This window comes from Labrus mixtus, chromosome 6 (genome assembly GCF_963584025.1).
Source record: "Labrus mixtus chromosome 6, fLabMix1.1, whole genome shotgun sequence".
Taxonomy (NCBI): Eukaryota; Metazoa; Chordata; class Actinopteri; order Labriformes; family Labridae; genus Labrus; species Labrus mixtus.
Genome location: NC_083617.1, coordinates 16,235,267 through 16,253,577, shown reverse-complemented (window position 1 = coordinate 16,253,577; position 18,311 = coordinate 16,235,267). Strand labels below are relative to the sequence as shown.

The 18,311-nt window shown below is 40.1% G+C and overlaps 1 protein-coding gene across 3 annotated transcripts in view; it reads right to left on the bottom strand.

Annotated features, from left to right (window-relative positions):
• Positions 1 to 376: 376 nt before the first annotated feature.
• Positions 377 to 18,311, bottom strand: part of wdpcp (WD repeat containing planar cell polarity effector) — a 74,415-nt gene continuing 56,480 nt past the window's right edge. For all 3 annotated transcript variants that reach the window (XM_061040271.1, XM_061040274.1, XM_061040272.1), the window contains 6 exons: positions 18,010 to 18,073; positions 9,945 to 10,044; positions 4,913 to 5,030; positions 2,103 to 2,194; positions 854 to 885; positions 377 to 566 (listed from right to left, as the gene is read on the bottom strand). In XM_061040271.1, the coding sequence (XP_060896254.1) occupies positions 516 to 566; positions 854 to 885; positions 2,103 to 2,194; positions 4,913 to 5,030; positions 9,945 to 10,044; positions 18,010 to 18,073 (457 nt within the window). In that variant the 3' untranslated portion in view covers positions 377 to 515. The remainder of the gene's footprint in view (positions 567 to 853; positions 886 to 2,102; positions 2,195 to 4,912; positions 5,031 to 9,944; positions 10,045 to 18,009; positions 18,074 to 18,311) is intronic.

Genomic DNA, 18,311 nt, shown 5'->3' with positions numbered 1-18,311 from the left:
TAAAACTATGGCCCCTAATCTCGGCCAACACACGCACACACACATATCTATACAGCACACACAGACGCACACACAAAGTCTGGAACGTTCAATATCATCGGTGATAGACGTAAAACACAAGTATTTATTTTTCTGGCTGATTGATGAACAAAAGAATCTTTTTTTAATGGCAGAGCCTGGTGTAACTGTTTACTCTTAAGGTTCATTTGTCTTCATCATTAAAGTACAAAAGGTCTTTAAAATAAGGTGTTTTGGAACAAACATAGTTTCTCAGTAAGTTACAGAAGTGGTCGTACAAAACCAGTTTATTTACAAATACTGCTCTGGTTTTATGATCAGATATCTTCATCGTCACATGCTGCTCTGTTTAATCAGTCTTCATCCTGGTGTTGAGACAGGTAAGTAAACAGACTTCATTTAAAAATATCCACAAAGAGAGCCCGTTGTTGGTGAGATGCTGTGTTTGCTCCTCAATGTCTCGTTGGGATTTATAAAGTGCTCTTATTGTTTTTTTTTCAAACCATTCCTAAGTGGACCACATGAAGCGTCCCGGGATCGTCTTCATCCTGGGAGAGAACAAACAGAAACGTTGTGTTTAATGACCTGAGCTGAGTTTGTTTATGAAGACAGCACATGGAGAACATTGTTTCGACCTTTCAATCCTGTAATCGTGTCCGATCTGTACTGACAAACACAAGAAAACTGATTTTATATCTGAAAATATACAGACATCTGTTTATTAAAAGTTGAAGGAGTCAAAATTCAGCTTACTCTCGAGGGGCATAAGATTAATTTAGCAAAAATATCAGACATCTTCATTGTCACATAACATATATGGCTGAAATCCACTAACATTTCTGTTGTCTCCAAGTCCTCTGCTGCTTCCTGCAGATCAAAATCAAACGACAGAAGATGTTGAAGGATATTAGACAGATTCCTGTAAACCAGCCATGGCACTTTAAAGTACATCAACTCAACATTAGACATGCATAATCACACTCTGCAGCCCTTCAGCACATAAACACACACACACACACCCTCACACTGAATGCCTGAACAAGTTACATGCTCCCTCAGTGGCGCCTTTTCCTTGTTTAAATGAATGTAAACCGTTGTCACTCATGGCGATCTGTCTGTTCTGAGCCCTGTGTTAATAACATTATGATTGACATTAAAACCCAGACGTGCCTTAAACTGATGTTTAAAAAGCTGATGCAAATTCCCAGCTATAGCCTACAGTCGGGATTATCAAATGACAGAGCGATTTGATAGCGACACAATTGCTAATCACCCGAAAAATTTAATTATTAAAATGGAGAGAGTAGAAAGGAGGAGAGGAAGACGGCAAGGAAGAAGTGATGTTCTCTTAATGGTTGTTTTTCCTAAATGACCAGTTAGTCATCCCAGACATCTGAGACCTGCAGAGGAGAGCACTCAGGCTACGTTTAGAGACTACAGCAGGCTAAATGTCGCAGGAGAATTGCTGCGAGGCTTAAAAACGTGACCTGAAACTGGCACGTTGAAGATGATGAGATTTATTATAATTGGCTGACTTTCTGTCTGCTGCTTGTATTGACCAGGGAACGGGCTTTTGTAGGTTGCACAGGGGAAAATTAAGAGAAAGAGTGGGTTTGTTAAAAATCTAAAAGAAATAAAGGAGAGATGTAAAAGTCATCTATATTGAGGGCGGGTAAGTGTGCGTGTTTATGGTTGGAAAGCAGCAATTCATCACAAGGTGGACATGTATGAAGAAACACACTTTAGAAGAGAGAAACATTTCAGAGCACGTGAGCATAACGACGTGGGGAGGAAAACGTGTTTGGATGGAACACAGATCACGTGTTATTGTTCAAAATAAATCGTTTTTCTTAATAGATAAATAGAAATCATTGTGTCAAAACAACAATAAAGTTCTTTACAGCTGATGTTTCAGATTGTAATTTAAACAAAGGATGAAGCTTCATGAACAAACGAGAAGATTTTTTAAATTATTTATCAAATTGTTATTCATATTCTAGAGACAAGTTCAGCTCTAACATTAGATACCTCTTCAGAAGCAGACAGACAGGATGACACAGACACGCGCGCGCACACACACACACCTGTTTGTCTCTGTGTCCTGAACACGTCCGGGTCAACAGCCACACGTATGCTCTGTTCCTGTAGTCTCCTCTGATTGGCTCTTCCATCAGCACTGCGGCACAGAGAGAAAACAGAAGGATGTGTTGGCTTTTCTTTTTTTTTTCTTTTTTTACACCTTAATGTACCTTGTTCAGTTTTTTCTTTAGTTAGAAGTGTTTAAGAGAAACAGAAATAAAAAGAACTTCCCTTTGAGTGAAAACCATCTCTCAAACTTTCTACTCTGTTGGGATTGTCATGAGTGGAGAAAAGGAAGTCAAAGGAAAGTAAAGATGTGTCCAAAAATCTGCTTTCATTCTTCACATCAAGAGGTCCGTTTTGTTGTCGTAGTTTGTTGTCGTAGTTCATGTCCTGTCACACTAACAGTTCTAAAGCTATTGCCAAGTGTTGTAATAGAAAGTAAAAACAACAATGGTTACTGCTATGCACACTGTTGGTGTCGATTAAGTCAGGACCCACAGTGGGTCAGGAAAAACAGAATCCACTTTCCACGAGAAGTCCGAGTGGAGGAAATGTCCGACTGAAAATGAAGGTCTGTGTAACAAGCACACAATTCTGTTTGATATCAGACCAAGAATAAAAAGGAATGAAAATGTACTCTGAAAAGTAACATAAGGAGTCAAACCAATAGTTGAATAAAATGAACATTATTTGTCATCTGTATGTAGATGAACAGAAGTACGAAGTTGCAAAAAATCCAAACAAATAACTCAATTGAAATCAGAATTAGGAAACTCACTATGAATGTTATTCGAGGTGGTGCGTGGCTGATTTCTTTGGCATCATTATTCTCTTCTGCTTAATATAGCAGCGTATAAACCTGTCAGGCAGACATCGTTTTATTATTGATCTGAGCTCATAACTTCATGTTAACTTATTTCTTGTGTTTGGAGATATACAATGTCCTCCCCACAGGCAGGGCAGAATGAACATGAACCCTTAATGAATCTCAAATAAATCTATAAATCTGTTTTTAAATAAAGGCTAAATGGTGAAACTGACTTTGCCTCATTAGCATAACAATAACTTTTGCCTCTGCTAACCAACCATAAACATATCTTCTATTCTCCTAGCTCCACTGACAGAGGAGTGTGTGATGACTGAGAGGCCAGCAGTCGTCAAAGGAACGTTGGGATGCTTCCCAGATTCCCCGCTCGTTCTCTCTCTCACTTTCGGAGTCGGATTTGGGGAATGCAGGAATCTGCAAGAAGCCCCCAAACTGCCATTGTGCTTGCCTCCCTCTTTTTTTTCTCTGCTCTTTTTTCAGCTTGCCAAACAGGAGAACGCCCGTGCTACAATGCCTTCCCTACTCCATCTCAGCTTAGCTGTCATTGGCTCCACATGAGAAATAATGAAACTTCATCGGAGACCAGATTACAAAAAAAAAAAGGGGGGGGGATATAAAAAAAAAAAATGTTCTAAAGAAAGGAGGAAATTGTGGAATAAAAAAGGCAGAAGCTTTTGTCCCTTTCTCTCTATGGCTATTATCTTTTGGGAGGTTTGGGGATCGGCTTTCTCTGCCTCTGTCAGCAGTGCAGGGGAAGACCTGGGGTAGTACAACCCGGGCCTTTCGCTGCCAAATCACCCTAACACTCTTTACCACACTTTTTTTCTCCTCTTTCTTCTTTTACTGTTTTTTAAAAAGAGCTTAGGACAGAGCATCTCTCTCTGTTTCTGCGCCCCCCCTCTCACTCTCTCTCTGGACCCGGCTTGTTTAAATTGGCTGATAGGAGGGGATTTGGGATGGATGGAGGGGGCTTAGAGAAACGTAGAGTGGAGGGTTTGGAGGCAGAGAGTCATCAGTGTTACAGTCAAACAGCCATGAAAAGCCTATGAGGATGAAAAGAACAAGAGCGCCTTTTTATCTAATACACACAAATCCCATATAAATACTCCAATATGTTAGTAGGGATATGACAAGGAATGCCCCTCCATCACTTCCACCCGTCCTACAATAATGGAGACATGGATGGATATATTTGTGTGTGTTTGTATGTGTGTGAGACAGGCAGAGACAAAGAGGGGCATGCAGTCAGTGTGTCTTTAGTCACACTGTTTCGACACGTCATTCACAAAGACAAGTGTATTAAACAATCACTCTGAAACAGTGAGTTTAGTCTGCACTCTGGAGACTGATCCATGGTGAAAATGGACCCTGTGGAGTTTTAAATGTGGCTCTGGCTTCAGCGTTGGGAAGCATAAGACCCGGAACTGATGTGGCTTTGACATTTGAAATGTCACTGGTAGTGAAGGCTTTTAGGCTGCAGCTGGGTCATTTGGCCACAGATGCTCTCATGCAATTCATACACAGACAACAGTGAACCACTGAGGAATAACAGGCAACATGTCAAAGTGAAAAAGAAAAAATCTGCATTCAAAATATGTGACAGGATTCATTTAGAGTAAGTTGAAAATATTTTTTTCAAGTGGCTTTAATAAATATTTTCATAATAACAATGTGAAACACAGAGAAGGTTGACTTGCAGTGATGAGCCTACAGAAATATATCAAATGGATCTGCAACTCTGATGTACAGAAGTCAAGATTGAGATTGAGCTCATTGCTGAGCTGTCCAGCTGCAACTTATTTTTTTTGGTTCACCATGACCGCTATCACAGAGCAGCTGTGTGCAATATATGTGAATTGTCGCTGACAGTCATTGTTTGTTTCCTGGATAGCCTCAAACAGCAAAGAGACTAGCTGGTGCACATAGTTCCTAAGGCACAAGCCTTAGGAAGCCTAAACCAGACACAAAACGTTACATGTAACTCACTGTGTTGTTGTGAGAGTTTCCGGGTATGAAGATCTTGTTGTGCTCTGGTTTCTTTCTGTTTGTCTGTCCCCGGGGCTGGACTCACATAACCCACCATCTCTGTCTCTCAGAGGATCCTCTAGGACACACAAACACACAGACACATAAACACATAGCCATAACAAGGTTGAGAAACAGTTTTGATTTACCTGAAAGTGGAATACAGAACATCCTTTATTTTTAAAGTTTTAAACTCCAATGTAAAACCAACCTTTGGCAATATACACATAGTATGTCTTGACTTTATTTTCTTTAATATGAATCTGTCCACAGCACAACATTCGCATCTTTTCTATTAGAGTGTCAGTATTTGACGACCTGAGAATGAGGAAGCATTGGCTCCTGACCAAGAGAAAAGTCAAGATGAGTTGCAGGTAGGATGAATACTTCCAATGGAAATACTTTATCATTAAAGATGTGCTGAGTCAAATTTGGTTATAAATGTAAGTTAACGTATTTACCTATTGCATTTAATGGTAGCTGTTTGTACCTGAATATAAGAATTTGCCAATATGGCTGTCACACCTCGAAGAGCAAGTTTTCTGATGAACACATCATGTAAAGTTTCTGAATACAGACAGGAAGTCACAGCGTAATGAAGGTTGTGCGAACAGAGCGATCAACAGAGCCGAGAGGGGAACGCAAACAAAACACTGCTTTCCATCAACACACTGGAGCTAACAGGCTTTCCCCACAACCACGGAGAAAGGATGGGGAATGAGAAAGAGAGAGAGAAAGAGAGAGAGAGAGAGAGAGAGAGGAGGAGGAGGAGAAGTGGATCTTCAGATAAAGCTCTTGTCTCTTTGCCCATTGAGAGACCCTGCAGCCACATCAACCTTTGTGAGGGGGAGACACAACGATCAGGCAACCAACTTGGCTTCTCCTCTTGGCAAAACGTTCTCCAAAGAAAAAAAAGGGATTGAGAGGAAGAGAAAGAGGCCTTCCCTCGCACTTGTTCGCCACTCTGCCTCTCACAATGCTTTATCTATCCGAATCAACAGACTTGTCAGCCAGACAGCTATAAGCGATTTCCAACGCTGTTATAAAAAGGGACCATACCTAAGCTGAAATGTGTGTCCTCTATTGTGTGCTCGTGTGTGTGTGTGTGTGTGTGTGTGTGTGTGTGTATGTGTGTGTGTGTGTACAAGCGAAGGCAGAATCTCTGTTTACAAAAGATGCACATAAATATGAGAGGGGTGCATAGAAACATGGTGTATCTGCCCAATTTGATTCTGAGTCCACCTTGAGGAAACGCTACATCTGCTATTGAGTCATTTTTGAAGCGACTGAAAAAACATCCAAACAATAGCACAAGATGTGTTCCTTTCCAATGCAAATCAACTTTTCCCTGTACTTTTATCCAGGGTGGTGAGGTCCTAGAGCAGCTGATTTTACTCCTGCTCCTTAATACAAACACAGCTGGTTGCCTAGCAGTTAATTACAGTTAATTCCAGGAATGAAATAGCATCAGGTTCATTTGTTTGGATTCAAAAACCAACTGAGAAGTGTTTGTGTGCATGTTTGCCTCCATACACCAGGTCAACAAGAAGCTGACCTGCCGTTTTCAAAATGTTCTCAGGACCTGATTACTACGAATGGTTGGTTCATGTAGGATTCAGAGCGACCTGCCTCAGTGTCACACCTAACTGCGCACATACAGTCCACATATTTACACAAACACATATGTCTCCGATGTGTAGTGTGTGAATAGGACTGAGAACAAACACTTTTGGGTCTCTTGTGTGTGTTCAAACAGAAAATGTCTGTAGCTGCACTGTGGGAACTTGTGTCAGGAAAGCGTGTGACTGTTGACTCACGTCTGTGTTTTGTCAATGTGGAGGGACAAACAGACTGGGGGCTGCCGCTTTTCAAAACACAGTTGTAGGGGCTAACGTTTTGTTTATTTTTTATCAAAAAATGTCTATATTTTTACCCACTTATATTTAGAAAATCCATGTACATCCTCTATAGGTGGTGTTGTGTGTGGCTAATGTTGTAGAGAAGGCATTGACCTGAGCCTCAGCTGATCCCTCGGGACGTTAAACGTGTACGGCACCAGCACCAATGTAGTTTACATTAAAGAACTCTAAAGTTGTTTTAATTAATTTTTTTATTTTTTATTCAACCCCAATTAGGAGAAACAGTGAACAGTGTCCTGTTGTTGGATAGAAAAAGCTAAGAATTAGACTGACTATACCCACACTCTCCATGTTGTTAAACATAATCTTATTCCTGCTTACATGAAAACTTCAAACTGGAATTGTAACTGGAAAAAAATTTAGGCTGCAAAGCAATATCTGTCTCCTGGTTTACTTGTTAGTTATTGATTTGTTTCTCTGTAAAAATCATTTGAGTGTTCATGAAAGGCAGAGCTGATCTTGTTTTTTTTTTTTTTTTATGGTCATTCTGTGTGTGTGTGTGTGTTTGTAAAGTGAGACACCTGTTCATGGAGCTCTCTGCTTGAAGCACACTACTCATTATTGATGACCTGGCTTTGCTGCCCAGTGAATATGGCTGTCTGTCTACACACACACACACACACACACACACACACACACACACACACACACACACACACACACACACACACACACACACACACACACACACACACACACACACACACACACACACACACACACACACACACACACACACACACACACACACACACACACACACACACACACACACACACACACACACACACACACACACACACACACACACACACACACACACACACACACACATACGCATGAGGCAACATCAAGACTGATGGTTACACTGTGTCAGGATGTGTGTGTGTTTCCAACTCACTTTCTGTCAAACCATTTAGCATGCTAATGGATAATGTGTTTGTGTGTCTGTTTTAAGGCGTGGACCTTTAGATCTTTACTATGTAAATGTATCTAAACTGACTTTCTCCTCTCTGCCATTTACTCTTGACATTAGAATGTCATTTTTAAAGAAGGATTCAAACTCTACTTTTTTGTCGATTAACTTCGCTGTCTACACCAGCAGTGGTACTGAGTCAATCATTTACTGCATGAATGTTTTAAATAACCAAACATACTACCTGACCAAAATAACATACGGCATTGAGGACTACCAGAGCAGGAAGAATACTGCTTCTTCTACAATAAGAGAAAACTAGTGAGCGCACGTCCCGGCAAAATGCATAAAGGTGCAGGACAAGAAATGTACTAACAGCAGAGAAAAAGGTAAAAGGTCAGCTCACTGTAGGGCTCCCATCTATCTATCTCTCTCTCTGTGATCAGCTGGTTATGTTACAGAAAACGTTGGTATATAAAATGTGGCCGACGGGTGAGCAGCACATGTATAAATGGGTAAGAAATCCCAATATTTGCAACTGCCCAAAATGTTAATAATTTGATCAAATTCATCATCATAATGATTAGTTAGACATATTTGATATATATTACAATAGAAACATCTGGTTAGTCAACAACTGGGATGCACAGTAAACTAGTTCAGCTTGTTGTAAGCTGACTAAGGCTCTAGAATATCTTCTGATGTCTACCGCAAATGTTGTGTTGTTAGGTCCCATGACCTCCTTTAATAGTGGTTTAATCATTCGTTCTCAGTTACAGCAGGCAGTGTGGACTTATCAGGATATTCTTCATATCAAGATTACCAAGGCTCCACAATAAAAAAATGAAGCTAAGAGACACAAGAAAATTGAACAAACTATAAACAAGCAGGTAACAAGTCAATAATACACCTAAATCTTTAAAATTATTCTTTCATTTCCCTTTTCCTGTGTTAATCTATTTTTCTTTCTTCTATTTCTTGCAATTCTAATATGATCATTTTCTTCCTCTGCTGTCATCCCTCCTTTTTCTTTCTCTTTTCTTTCTGTCCCTTCTCTGCAGCGCTGTTGTCCAAGGATAGGACATGCTGCAGGTGATGAAGGTAAATCATCGAGGACATAATTAAGAGGCTTATGAGGAGGAGTGTGCGTGTTAAGCATCACATTAAAAAAAAGGAAGCTGCATGCAAACAGGCCTCACAGTTACACAAACGCTCATTTTTATTCACCGACAAACACACAGACACCCAGCCTCAGGGGTTTGACCTTATACAGTGGAGTTAAATACCTCTCTGGCCTCATTTGGTTGTGTCTGAGTACACACACACACACAAGCACATTGCCTTTGGTGTGTTTTAAGCACCAATGAAGGACTCATCAGACATGTTCATCTAGTTCCCTCACAAATTTGAATGTTTTCTGCTCACCCGTCGGCTCTAGAAACCTCTGTGAGGAATTGCTCGTACGCGTTTGTCCGTTGCCGTGTATGTGTATGTGTGTGCCTGTGCATGTTCATGCTCTTGTGTGTGTCTGTGTAATCAGGAACTCAGCTTGATCCCCTCTGGTATGTGCTTTGGGGAGTGTTTGTCAAAGGGCAGCAACACAGCCTGAAGTAACAACAAAAAAGGGCCTTTGGTGGCTTTCCTCTCCTTGTTGCTGCTCAAAACTTGGTGAAATCTTTTTAATTATGATATTGAACTATTTGTCTTTAATTAGTGAGTTCTTCAGCTCACTTTACTTTATTATAGGAGATTTGTAAAATTGTTTGCATCCTAAAAAAGTTCTCCATACTTTATAAATGTTAATTCAGGAACATTACACTTTGTATGTGGTTCTATAACATGGTATACAACTTCATGTATCCCACTTGTTTTAATCACTTCAAAATATGGCATTGTTATAAAAAAAAGCAACAGGTTGTGTGTATTTAACATGAACATTTTCTTCTGTCAAACATGATCTGATTGTATTTCCCTTTCTGCTACCAGAAGAGGGTGAGAGCCTGAGAAAAATACCCAGTGTTAGATGTCAGGACAAAGTGTGCCGGAGTATCTGAGTTACCGAGGTTATCTGGAGTCCACCTCCCATTTCAGATAAAAGAAGAAAATAACGAGTCACATTTGGTGTCTTTTTGGTTAGACATTATGATTATTTCCTTACCGTTGCTTGCGATGGCCCGGGCCTCGATTTCATTAGCTTTCCTCTTGGCCACATCCGCGAGCACCACCTCGCCCTTATCGCCGGCAACATAATGGAGGTCCTTTGAAGGTAATGCAAGAAAGAAAGACACGTGAACGTTAATCTAAAATGAATCTAGGCTTCGACGACAATAGGACTTTTTTTTGTGTGTGTGTGTGTGTGCGTGTGTGTGTGTGTGTGTGTGTGTGTGGGGGGGGGGGGTGTTTTGGCGGGAGAAAGAAGAAACAGATGAAATGACAGAAAAAATGAGCTGTTTGAAGCCCGACATCAGAAAGAGCACCAGTTGGATGAAATGCCGGTTCCTCCAAAAACTTTGAAATCAGCCCCCAGCCCCCTCCCAACACACACACACTCAGTGAGGCACACACACAGACCCTCGTCTCTTCGGTTTTGTACCCCGGCGGATGTTATCTGTCACATTTCAAAAGTGGGAGAGGAGGCGAGGGACTGTTCACCTTTCAGAAACGCTGGTACACTCTCTTTGCGGAGGAACATATCCAGCAGAGCCCATTACTATATCAGCCTGTGAAAATATTGGAAACAGCATGTATCCTCTGTATCTCCCTGTTTGAGTCTTCCTGGCCATAAAGAGAGATTATATTGCTAAATGATGTCTGAGGGTGGCTGATTTTTATTTCATTAATAACCACATTGAATCAGACAGCTGGACCCGTTTTAAGGTTACAAGCAAAGCTGAGGTCATTGAATCTTTTTAAACACCTGAGAAGTATAGATCTTTTCTGAAAGCATCATCAAAATAAACGAGATTCAATACGATCCATTCAAAGCTTAATAGTCCTGTGAGGGATACGTGCTGTGTTGGTACTGTGTCTTAGTTCTCAGCAGGTTTGGAATAAGCTGAGCGTTCATGCATTAAAAGTTACAAAAATAAAACAAAGAGAAAAAATGTAAACCTAAAATGCTTTGAGTGTGCTGTTGAAGCTGAAAGATTTAACTCTACTCCATGCTTTATGTTTGTTGTGAAAATGTTAGGCAGTGATGGTCAGATGACAGTCAAACCTTCCTTTACTCTCTCCATGAAAGATGTTTAGTATAGTTTATATTATCTTTAATATAAACCATCTGCAACATCAGTTAATTTTGCAGTAAAATGATAATATTGTACATACTGTATCCATCGCAATGGTAACAGAGCTAAAGCTTTGTCTCGTGTTGGTAAAAATTCAGATTTTAGTAAGATTATAGTATGTATGATTTATGTGTTGATGTGCATCAACTCTGGTTTGACCATGCTGAGCAGATATAAAAAATAATTATTTAAAATAAAAACAAATCATGATGTACAATCAGCTTAGTTTAACAAGAGTGTGTGTCCTCCTGACATGACCGTTTTGACTGTATTACCACAGCTCAGAAGTCTGATTGAAAGATGATTAAAACAGTATCAACAGCAAATAGATCACACATTTCTCAGTCTAAAAAAAAAAACCTGACTGGGGCAGCAGCATGATGGTATAAAACTTGGTCTTGGGCAGAAAGGTCACTGATTCGAAGCTCTGAGAACGGCTGTGAGGAAAATGAAAAAACACACCCTAAACAACGATCAACATGTTTCCCCAGTCTCTCCAGTGGAGCCCGTCAATAACCAGCAGTAAAGGCCGAAAAAGTACTGGTCAGCTACCAGCGTGAAGTTGTTACTGTTGGTTGGAAGAAGGATGCCCTGAAGGACAAAAAAATCTACAAAATGTCAATTGATAAAAAAGAAAAGGAAAGAAAAAGAGCAAAAAATACATAATTACTGCACACTCAAGTCAACCTCCTTAATTGATTAAACACAGAGTGAATTAACACCAACATCCTGGCACCCAAAGAGAATCTCCTCAGAGTCACAGGGTTTCCTTCGAGGCGAATGCAAGTCTGAGGGCCCATCAAAGGGTACAGCATGTTAAGGAAAGTCTTCCGCCTCAGCGACATCACAGGACATCAGTGCCGTGACTCAGGGCTCGCCACGGATAACCCTCAGCTGGCTAAAGCCTCCCCCCAGCTGAGCCTGCACCCAGCTCTAATACCCCCATATTGTCACCACGCTTTTGTACCCCAAGAGGGAAAAAAAAGAAGGGGGGTGGGGGTGGGGGTGGTGCTGGTTTCCAAACGAGGAGGGGAGCAGAGAGGAAGGCAAAGAGGGGGGAGTGAAAGAGAATGAGAGCGAGCTGCTGAAATTGAAGAGTATGAATGGGAACAGATTGGGTAATTATAGTGTGGTGCCTGCCCTCTGTGGTGACGAGTTGGAGGAAATGTGAAAATGGCCGACAACAAAATGGCCTCAAAAGAACCTAAATCGGCTCCCAGGACTGAGGTGGCTAATTCACAGGCCACGGCCCCTCAATTAGATATGAGTGAGGCTTCTTAATTGATAACAAACAGAGCAGCAGAAGATTAAAACAGGCAAGGAGGAGCGGAGGCATTACAGAGAAATGATAGTAAAGTGTATGTGAGAATGAGAGAAAAGGAGTGTGTGAGAGAGAGAGAGAGAGAGAGAGACGAGGAACAAGACATAAAAGGTGTTAAGAAGAGAAATTCACAACAAGGGTTTTCATGTGAGCGGCAGTGAGAGATTGTATGACAGACAGAACAGAACAATATGAACATTTGATGCCGGGGCGCTTTATTCCAGCTTAGCTCCTCATAATACTGTCTGAATCTGGAGAGAGGGACCCAGAGAAAGAATAAACGAATGAACAAACGTGGAACAAGAGAGAGAGGAAGAGGGAGTGTGAAAGAGAGAGAGAGAGGAGTATCAGCCCGACTAAGAAGGGATAACAATAATACTGCATATAAAACCATCAGATATTACACCTCTTATTCCCTGACGCTCAAACGCGACACTAATCTTATTTATATAAGAGCTTTAGGGGTTGCAGCGGCTGATAAAGAGGGCGTTTTAGTGGGCCATTCTCAGGGAGAAAAGGGGGAGCAGAGGGGGGTTAGGTGTTGGTGTTGGTGGACTCTAAGAGCCCGATATTGACTGATATTTGGGCTACCTCCAAATAAATGAGGGATTAGGTGAACTGGCACACGGCAGCGCTTACGACACATAAATAGCCGTGTCTCACGTCTGTGGATGGGAAACAGGATCGATGAGTACATAAACGTTCTCAGAGGATTTGCACACTGTAAAGGCATTATGTGCACATGTACAGTATATAAACTTAATATAGAGTGGTAAATGTAAAATCTCCAATTGCAGCATCTGAGTTGTTGTTTTTTTTTTTTTTTGTTTTTTTAACTGTGATTGTAGAAATTTCCAGCCTGTTATACCTCATTCATCTGTATCGTAAATAGTTGGAGCTTTTGAACTATATATCGTTTTGTGTTTACACCTGCTACAATCAGGCTCTTCAACATTTGCACAACAATATGGAACAACTTGTTGCATTTGGGTGTAAAAAAGGTAATACGACTAGTGTACTCACAATAGCTGGGAAATAATTCTTACTTTTTAAATTATTCATCTTGTGGCTTTTTTTGCAGTCTTTGTCCTGTATGTGTGAATCTGTCTTTAAAGATGTTACCTACCATATATCTCATATAACTCTCTATCATGCCTGAATGCATGGTATTAAACGTCCACTGTTTTTTCTTAACCAAAACTTTTTTGTTTGTTTATCATTATTGATACTTTCAAGCAAATCTAGAAGAGAACATGAGCAACACTTGTTTTCCATGAACCTGTTACTTCACATCTTACAAGTGTATATACATCCTTTTTTTCTTACTGTTAAGGGATATTTATCCATTAAGTTTACTTAATTGACAATTTCATATCAGTTTACGTTTGCTTCAGGTTTACTTGAAGACATTTGAAGGTGATGACTTCTTTTAAAAACAGCCACACTTAAGTTTATATTTGATCTTTATCAAATATTATTCCAACAAAAGAAAAATAAATCCAATCAATTAATTTATTCCATCCAAATTTTTTCCAAACATTTATGAACTAAATAATGTCCTTGAATGTTCACAGCATTTTGTTTTAAATGCCACAAGTACCTGACATTGCAAGTACATCTGTCATGGATGAAAAAGACAATAATTAAACCTTTCTGGATCCTAAATAAGTATGGAATACTGAATGAGTGTAGTGTATTATCTGTGTTTCTTGTTTCTGTATTTTTGCCTGTAAGATAAAATATCAGCATCAAACATCGTGAGAGAGAGAGATGCCTCTGTTCTTTGATTCTCAGGGAAGGGCACTGAACAGTGATCATAGGCAACTATATTTAGAGAAGATAAAACATCACCTGGTGAAAAAATGTTTTCAGGTGGAATTTCACTTTGCCTGAAATGTAGACACACGTGCACAAAACTTGAGTATATACGGAACACTTATTGTCTTCAGGAACTGATCCCTGTGCATGAGAGCATTTGCTCAAGCTGCACACAGGGATGCAAACCCATTTACAAAAACACACACATTGCATTCTAAATAACCTGTTAACCAAAAGCATTGTGTTTGACTCACACTTCTATCAGATGGTGCTAAGGACTTAACACTTCAATAACGCTAATTACTCATCTGAGCAACAACAATGAGCTTACTGCCAAAGACGAGCAACGCCACCTCCTTCGCTTCCTCCATCACCTCCAAACTGCGTCAGATAGGGAAGGAAGATAGGTGAACCCAACAGACACAGCTCCCCTTACTGCTCGTGTTTCCAACAAGAAACACTACAAGCTCTCATTGGGGAACAAAAGAGCCGAAATCTGATTTGACTATCACATCAATTAATTTAATTAACAGGCTACATCAAGAGCAAAAGACCCAGGAAGGAGAAGAGGAGGAAAAAGGGCGGAGGGTGGGAGGTGGAGAAAAATAACTCGTCGGCTTGACTTGGTTGACGAATGACCTAATTGGTAACATTATCAACTCATAATCAAAGGCTAATTAGGGAGCTACAGAACTGTGCCAATTATGGAAAAAATGCAAACGACTCAGTAACCCCCTACTACAAATGCTACCTCCCCAACCTCCACCTCCTCTAAAAACACACCCACCTCCCCCAAGTCCTCCTCCCCCTCAATTTAGCCTGACACTAAAGTGTTTCATTTTAACAAAAGCTTTCTTTTTGTGGAGAAAAAAAGCTTGGAGGGCTTCCATTGTTAGCTGAGAAACAATGGGGCCTTAAGGGGGTGGGGGTCCGGTGATGGAGGGGGGTGTATCCTGCTGGGCATTTCCAGAAGAGGTGAGGGTGTTCGTTTTATCTGTGTTTGCTTCAAAGTATGCATTTTCTCAAGTCGATGGTGCGTTATTGAGTTCTGCAGGCAAGTTTGGAAGTTATAAAGAGTTTGCTGAGGTTGGGGGTTGCCCTCATTAACCCCCTCCACCTCGACTCAATCAGCCGACCAGCAGGTTAAAGCAACAACACAACCTAATTAGAGCCAAGGACAGAGTGAGGGGTGAAATGTCAACGTCCTCCTTTTCTTTCTCTTTCTCTCTGTCACTCTTTTCAGATGCTGAGCTGCTGCTCTCTTGGGCGCTGAGGCAAAGAAGTACCACAAAACGCTTGTTCGTACAAACTGTTACAAGCAGGTTGAGAGTGCTGTTGGATCGAGTGTAATTGGAGTACCCCACGTGTATTTACATGTATTTAATTTACCCTTAGTTACTACATAATGATTTGTCTTTTTTACCTATATAACTCAGCAGTGCAATATTGTGTATTTATTGTACAGCCTTTGTTTATTGTTCTTATTTACCTGTTGTTTATGTACTTATTTGTATGTCCTATTATACACCCACATTTACCCCAGGGATGAATGACTATTTCTAATATTGATTCTGATTGTCATTGTAACTCTGGGTTTGTGTGTATGAATCTGAGCTCATGTTTTTGGCTTGACTCTTTTGTACTTTACTTCAGTGAATTTTGTAATACACCTGTTCCATTGATGAATGTCTATATTGTAATAAAAATAATAGAGACCTTCTAACAGGCTTAGTTTGAGAAGTGTTTTCAATCAAGTGTTGTGTTGGCTGGAACGATGGTGGCCTAGTGGTTCGTGCGCGTGCCCCATGTACGGAGGCTTTAGTCCTCAAGCGAGCAGCCCCTTTCCTGCATTGTCTTTCCACCCTCTCTCTCTTCCTGATTTCAGACTCTATCCACATTCTATCTTTAAATAAAGGCAAATAAAAGCCCCCCCAAAAAGTGTTGTGTTTGTTGAAGAGGATATATCGAGACAACAAAAGGTTTTATAAATCTTACTCTGTCTTTTCAATTTCTTTGTCTGCAATGTATTTGGTAGTGATTTATAAAATTTCTGTGATTTCCTGAAATGTTCCCTCTTAGTTAACTGAGCCATAAAAGGTGGCTTGACTAAATATCATAAATGAAGTCATTTTTCCGACTCTGTAAAATACAAAAATATAAAGAGAAAACAAATTGAAATCTATGAAAAGTAGCATTTCTATTGGCTGATTCATGTTTCGAATTGAAATTTGCAGATTGCCTTCATTTTGCATTTAATAGAGGAAAAACTTTTTAAAAATAATTGAGGCAATACACGTTTACAAGTGATTTGAAATGTATTTTTTGATTGTCCTGTAAATACTAAAGAAACACTCTCAATTTGGTCAAAATCTACATTTTAGTATTAAGAAGTATTTATCATTGAAATAAAACAAAATCATTGTAACAGGAGTATTGCTGACTGTTCAGGTTGTTTGGTCCAGACTTAAATTGTCCTGAAGTGTTTGAACCCACCCGTTAAATATTCCACCTTCATGCCTTTGTTCATCACGTGTTTGTCTTACTCCTCCAAAGTGACAGAGCAAAACCTTGAGTCACCTTTCTCTCATATATTTTGCATCGCTCATATAGTTTTCCATCTACACCACTGCCCCCTCCTCTGCTCTCTGCATCCCCTCCTCTGAACACTTTCAAGGTCCACAGACTCGACTCCACCTTTTCAATTCGGCTTCCCAGCAGCACTACTTAGTGGGGAGGTAATTGGAACCAGTGCTATCAGTGTGATTGAGAGGGAATGAGGAGGGTGTGCTGTGTGTGTGTGTGTGTGTGTGTGTGTGTGTGTGTGTGTGTGTGTGTGTGTGTGTGTGTGTGTGTGTGTGTGTGTGTGTGTGTGTGTGTGTGTATGGGGGTCTGTATTAATGTCTAAGGTGTTGGTGGAGCATGGAGCAAAAAGGGGGCCCCGTGAAAAAGGGGGTCAAACACATAGAGGAGCATTTCAGCGTATAGAGTCAAGAAAAGAGCGAGGTGGAGGGAAGATGAGAGAGGAAAGGAGAAGGCCGAGCAGAGGCCGTGGAGGTTGTGAAAAGATAGGGCCCCTTACTGAGATCACATCTGCTCCGTGACAGACAATACACATACACAATTGTAGGGATTACAAGTCATAGCCAATGAAAGAGTCAACAGTTAGTGGACAATTATAGCCTGTTGACTGTTAGTTGACTCCTGTTTTAATTTTGACCATTTTTTTAAAATATAGCTTTAGCCTTTGTTGTTTACAAAAAACGGTTGTTGGTGCAAAGCCATACTTTAGTCTTTTGTTCTGTTTATGCCTAATTTTAGTCAGAACAATTACTTGATAATGTTTTAGATTTGGTTGAGCTATTTCCCCTGCTGTAAATAATGAGACAAAGGACTTCCATGCTGATAAAGCTAACAATAAAGTAAAAGCTTGCTTTGATGATGCGGAAAGGAAAACAATTATTTTCTACATGAACACTATGATTCTCAAACAATCCTGCATTTAGTTTTTTGTTGTGTGCAGGCACCAGACACTCTGCAATTTAAAACAGAGTGTATGTTATATGTATTTTTTTTTTATTCTTATTTTTTTTATAGATACTTAATTGTTCTTAAGAAACCTGCAGACACCCTGATGGATATCACAAGACTATAATGATATATTAGCAACCTGAGTAAATACTTTATTTCTGGCCAAACTCAAATTGAGCCAACACTTTTACTCTAATCACAATCATTTTGAATGATTGTCAGAGCAGTTTTCAAGACAGCAATATAAAGTAAATCTTCTTTGCTCTCACCATGAATAAGTCCCGGGCTTCTAAGTCTACGGCAAGCAGGAAGGCCTTCTCAAAGCGCTGGTGTCTGCAAAGAGATTAGAGAGAGTTTAAGAAGAAATAAGACAACAACCTTACATAAAAAATAAAATCATCATCTAAATTAATACATTGGATTAAAATGCATTGATTGATAGATCAGTAGTACATATGTCCTCCTTTCAGTGACAGCACACACAAACAACCACCCACATACACCTCTACATATAAAACTGTCAATAACTGAACTGAGAGTAGCGAGTCCTCTTCCTATTATCCAGTATTAA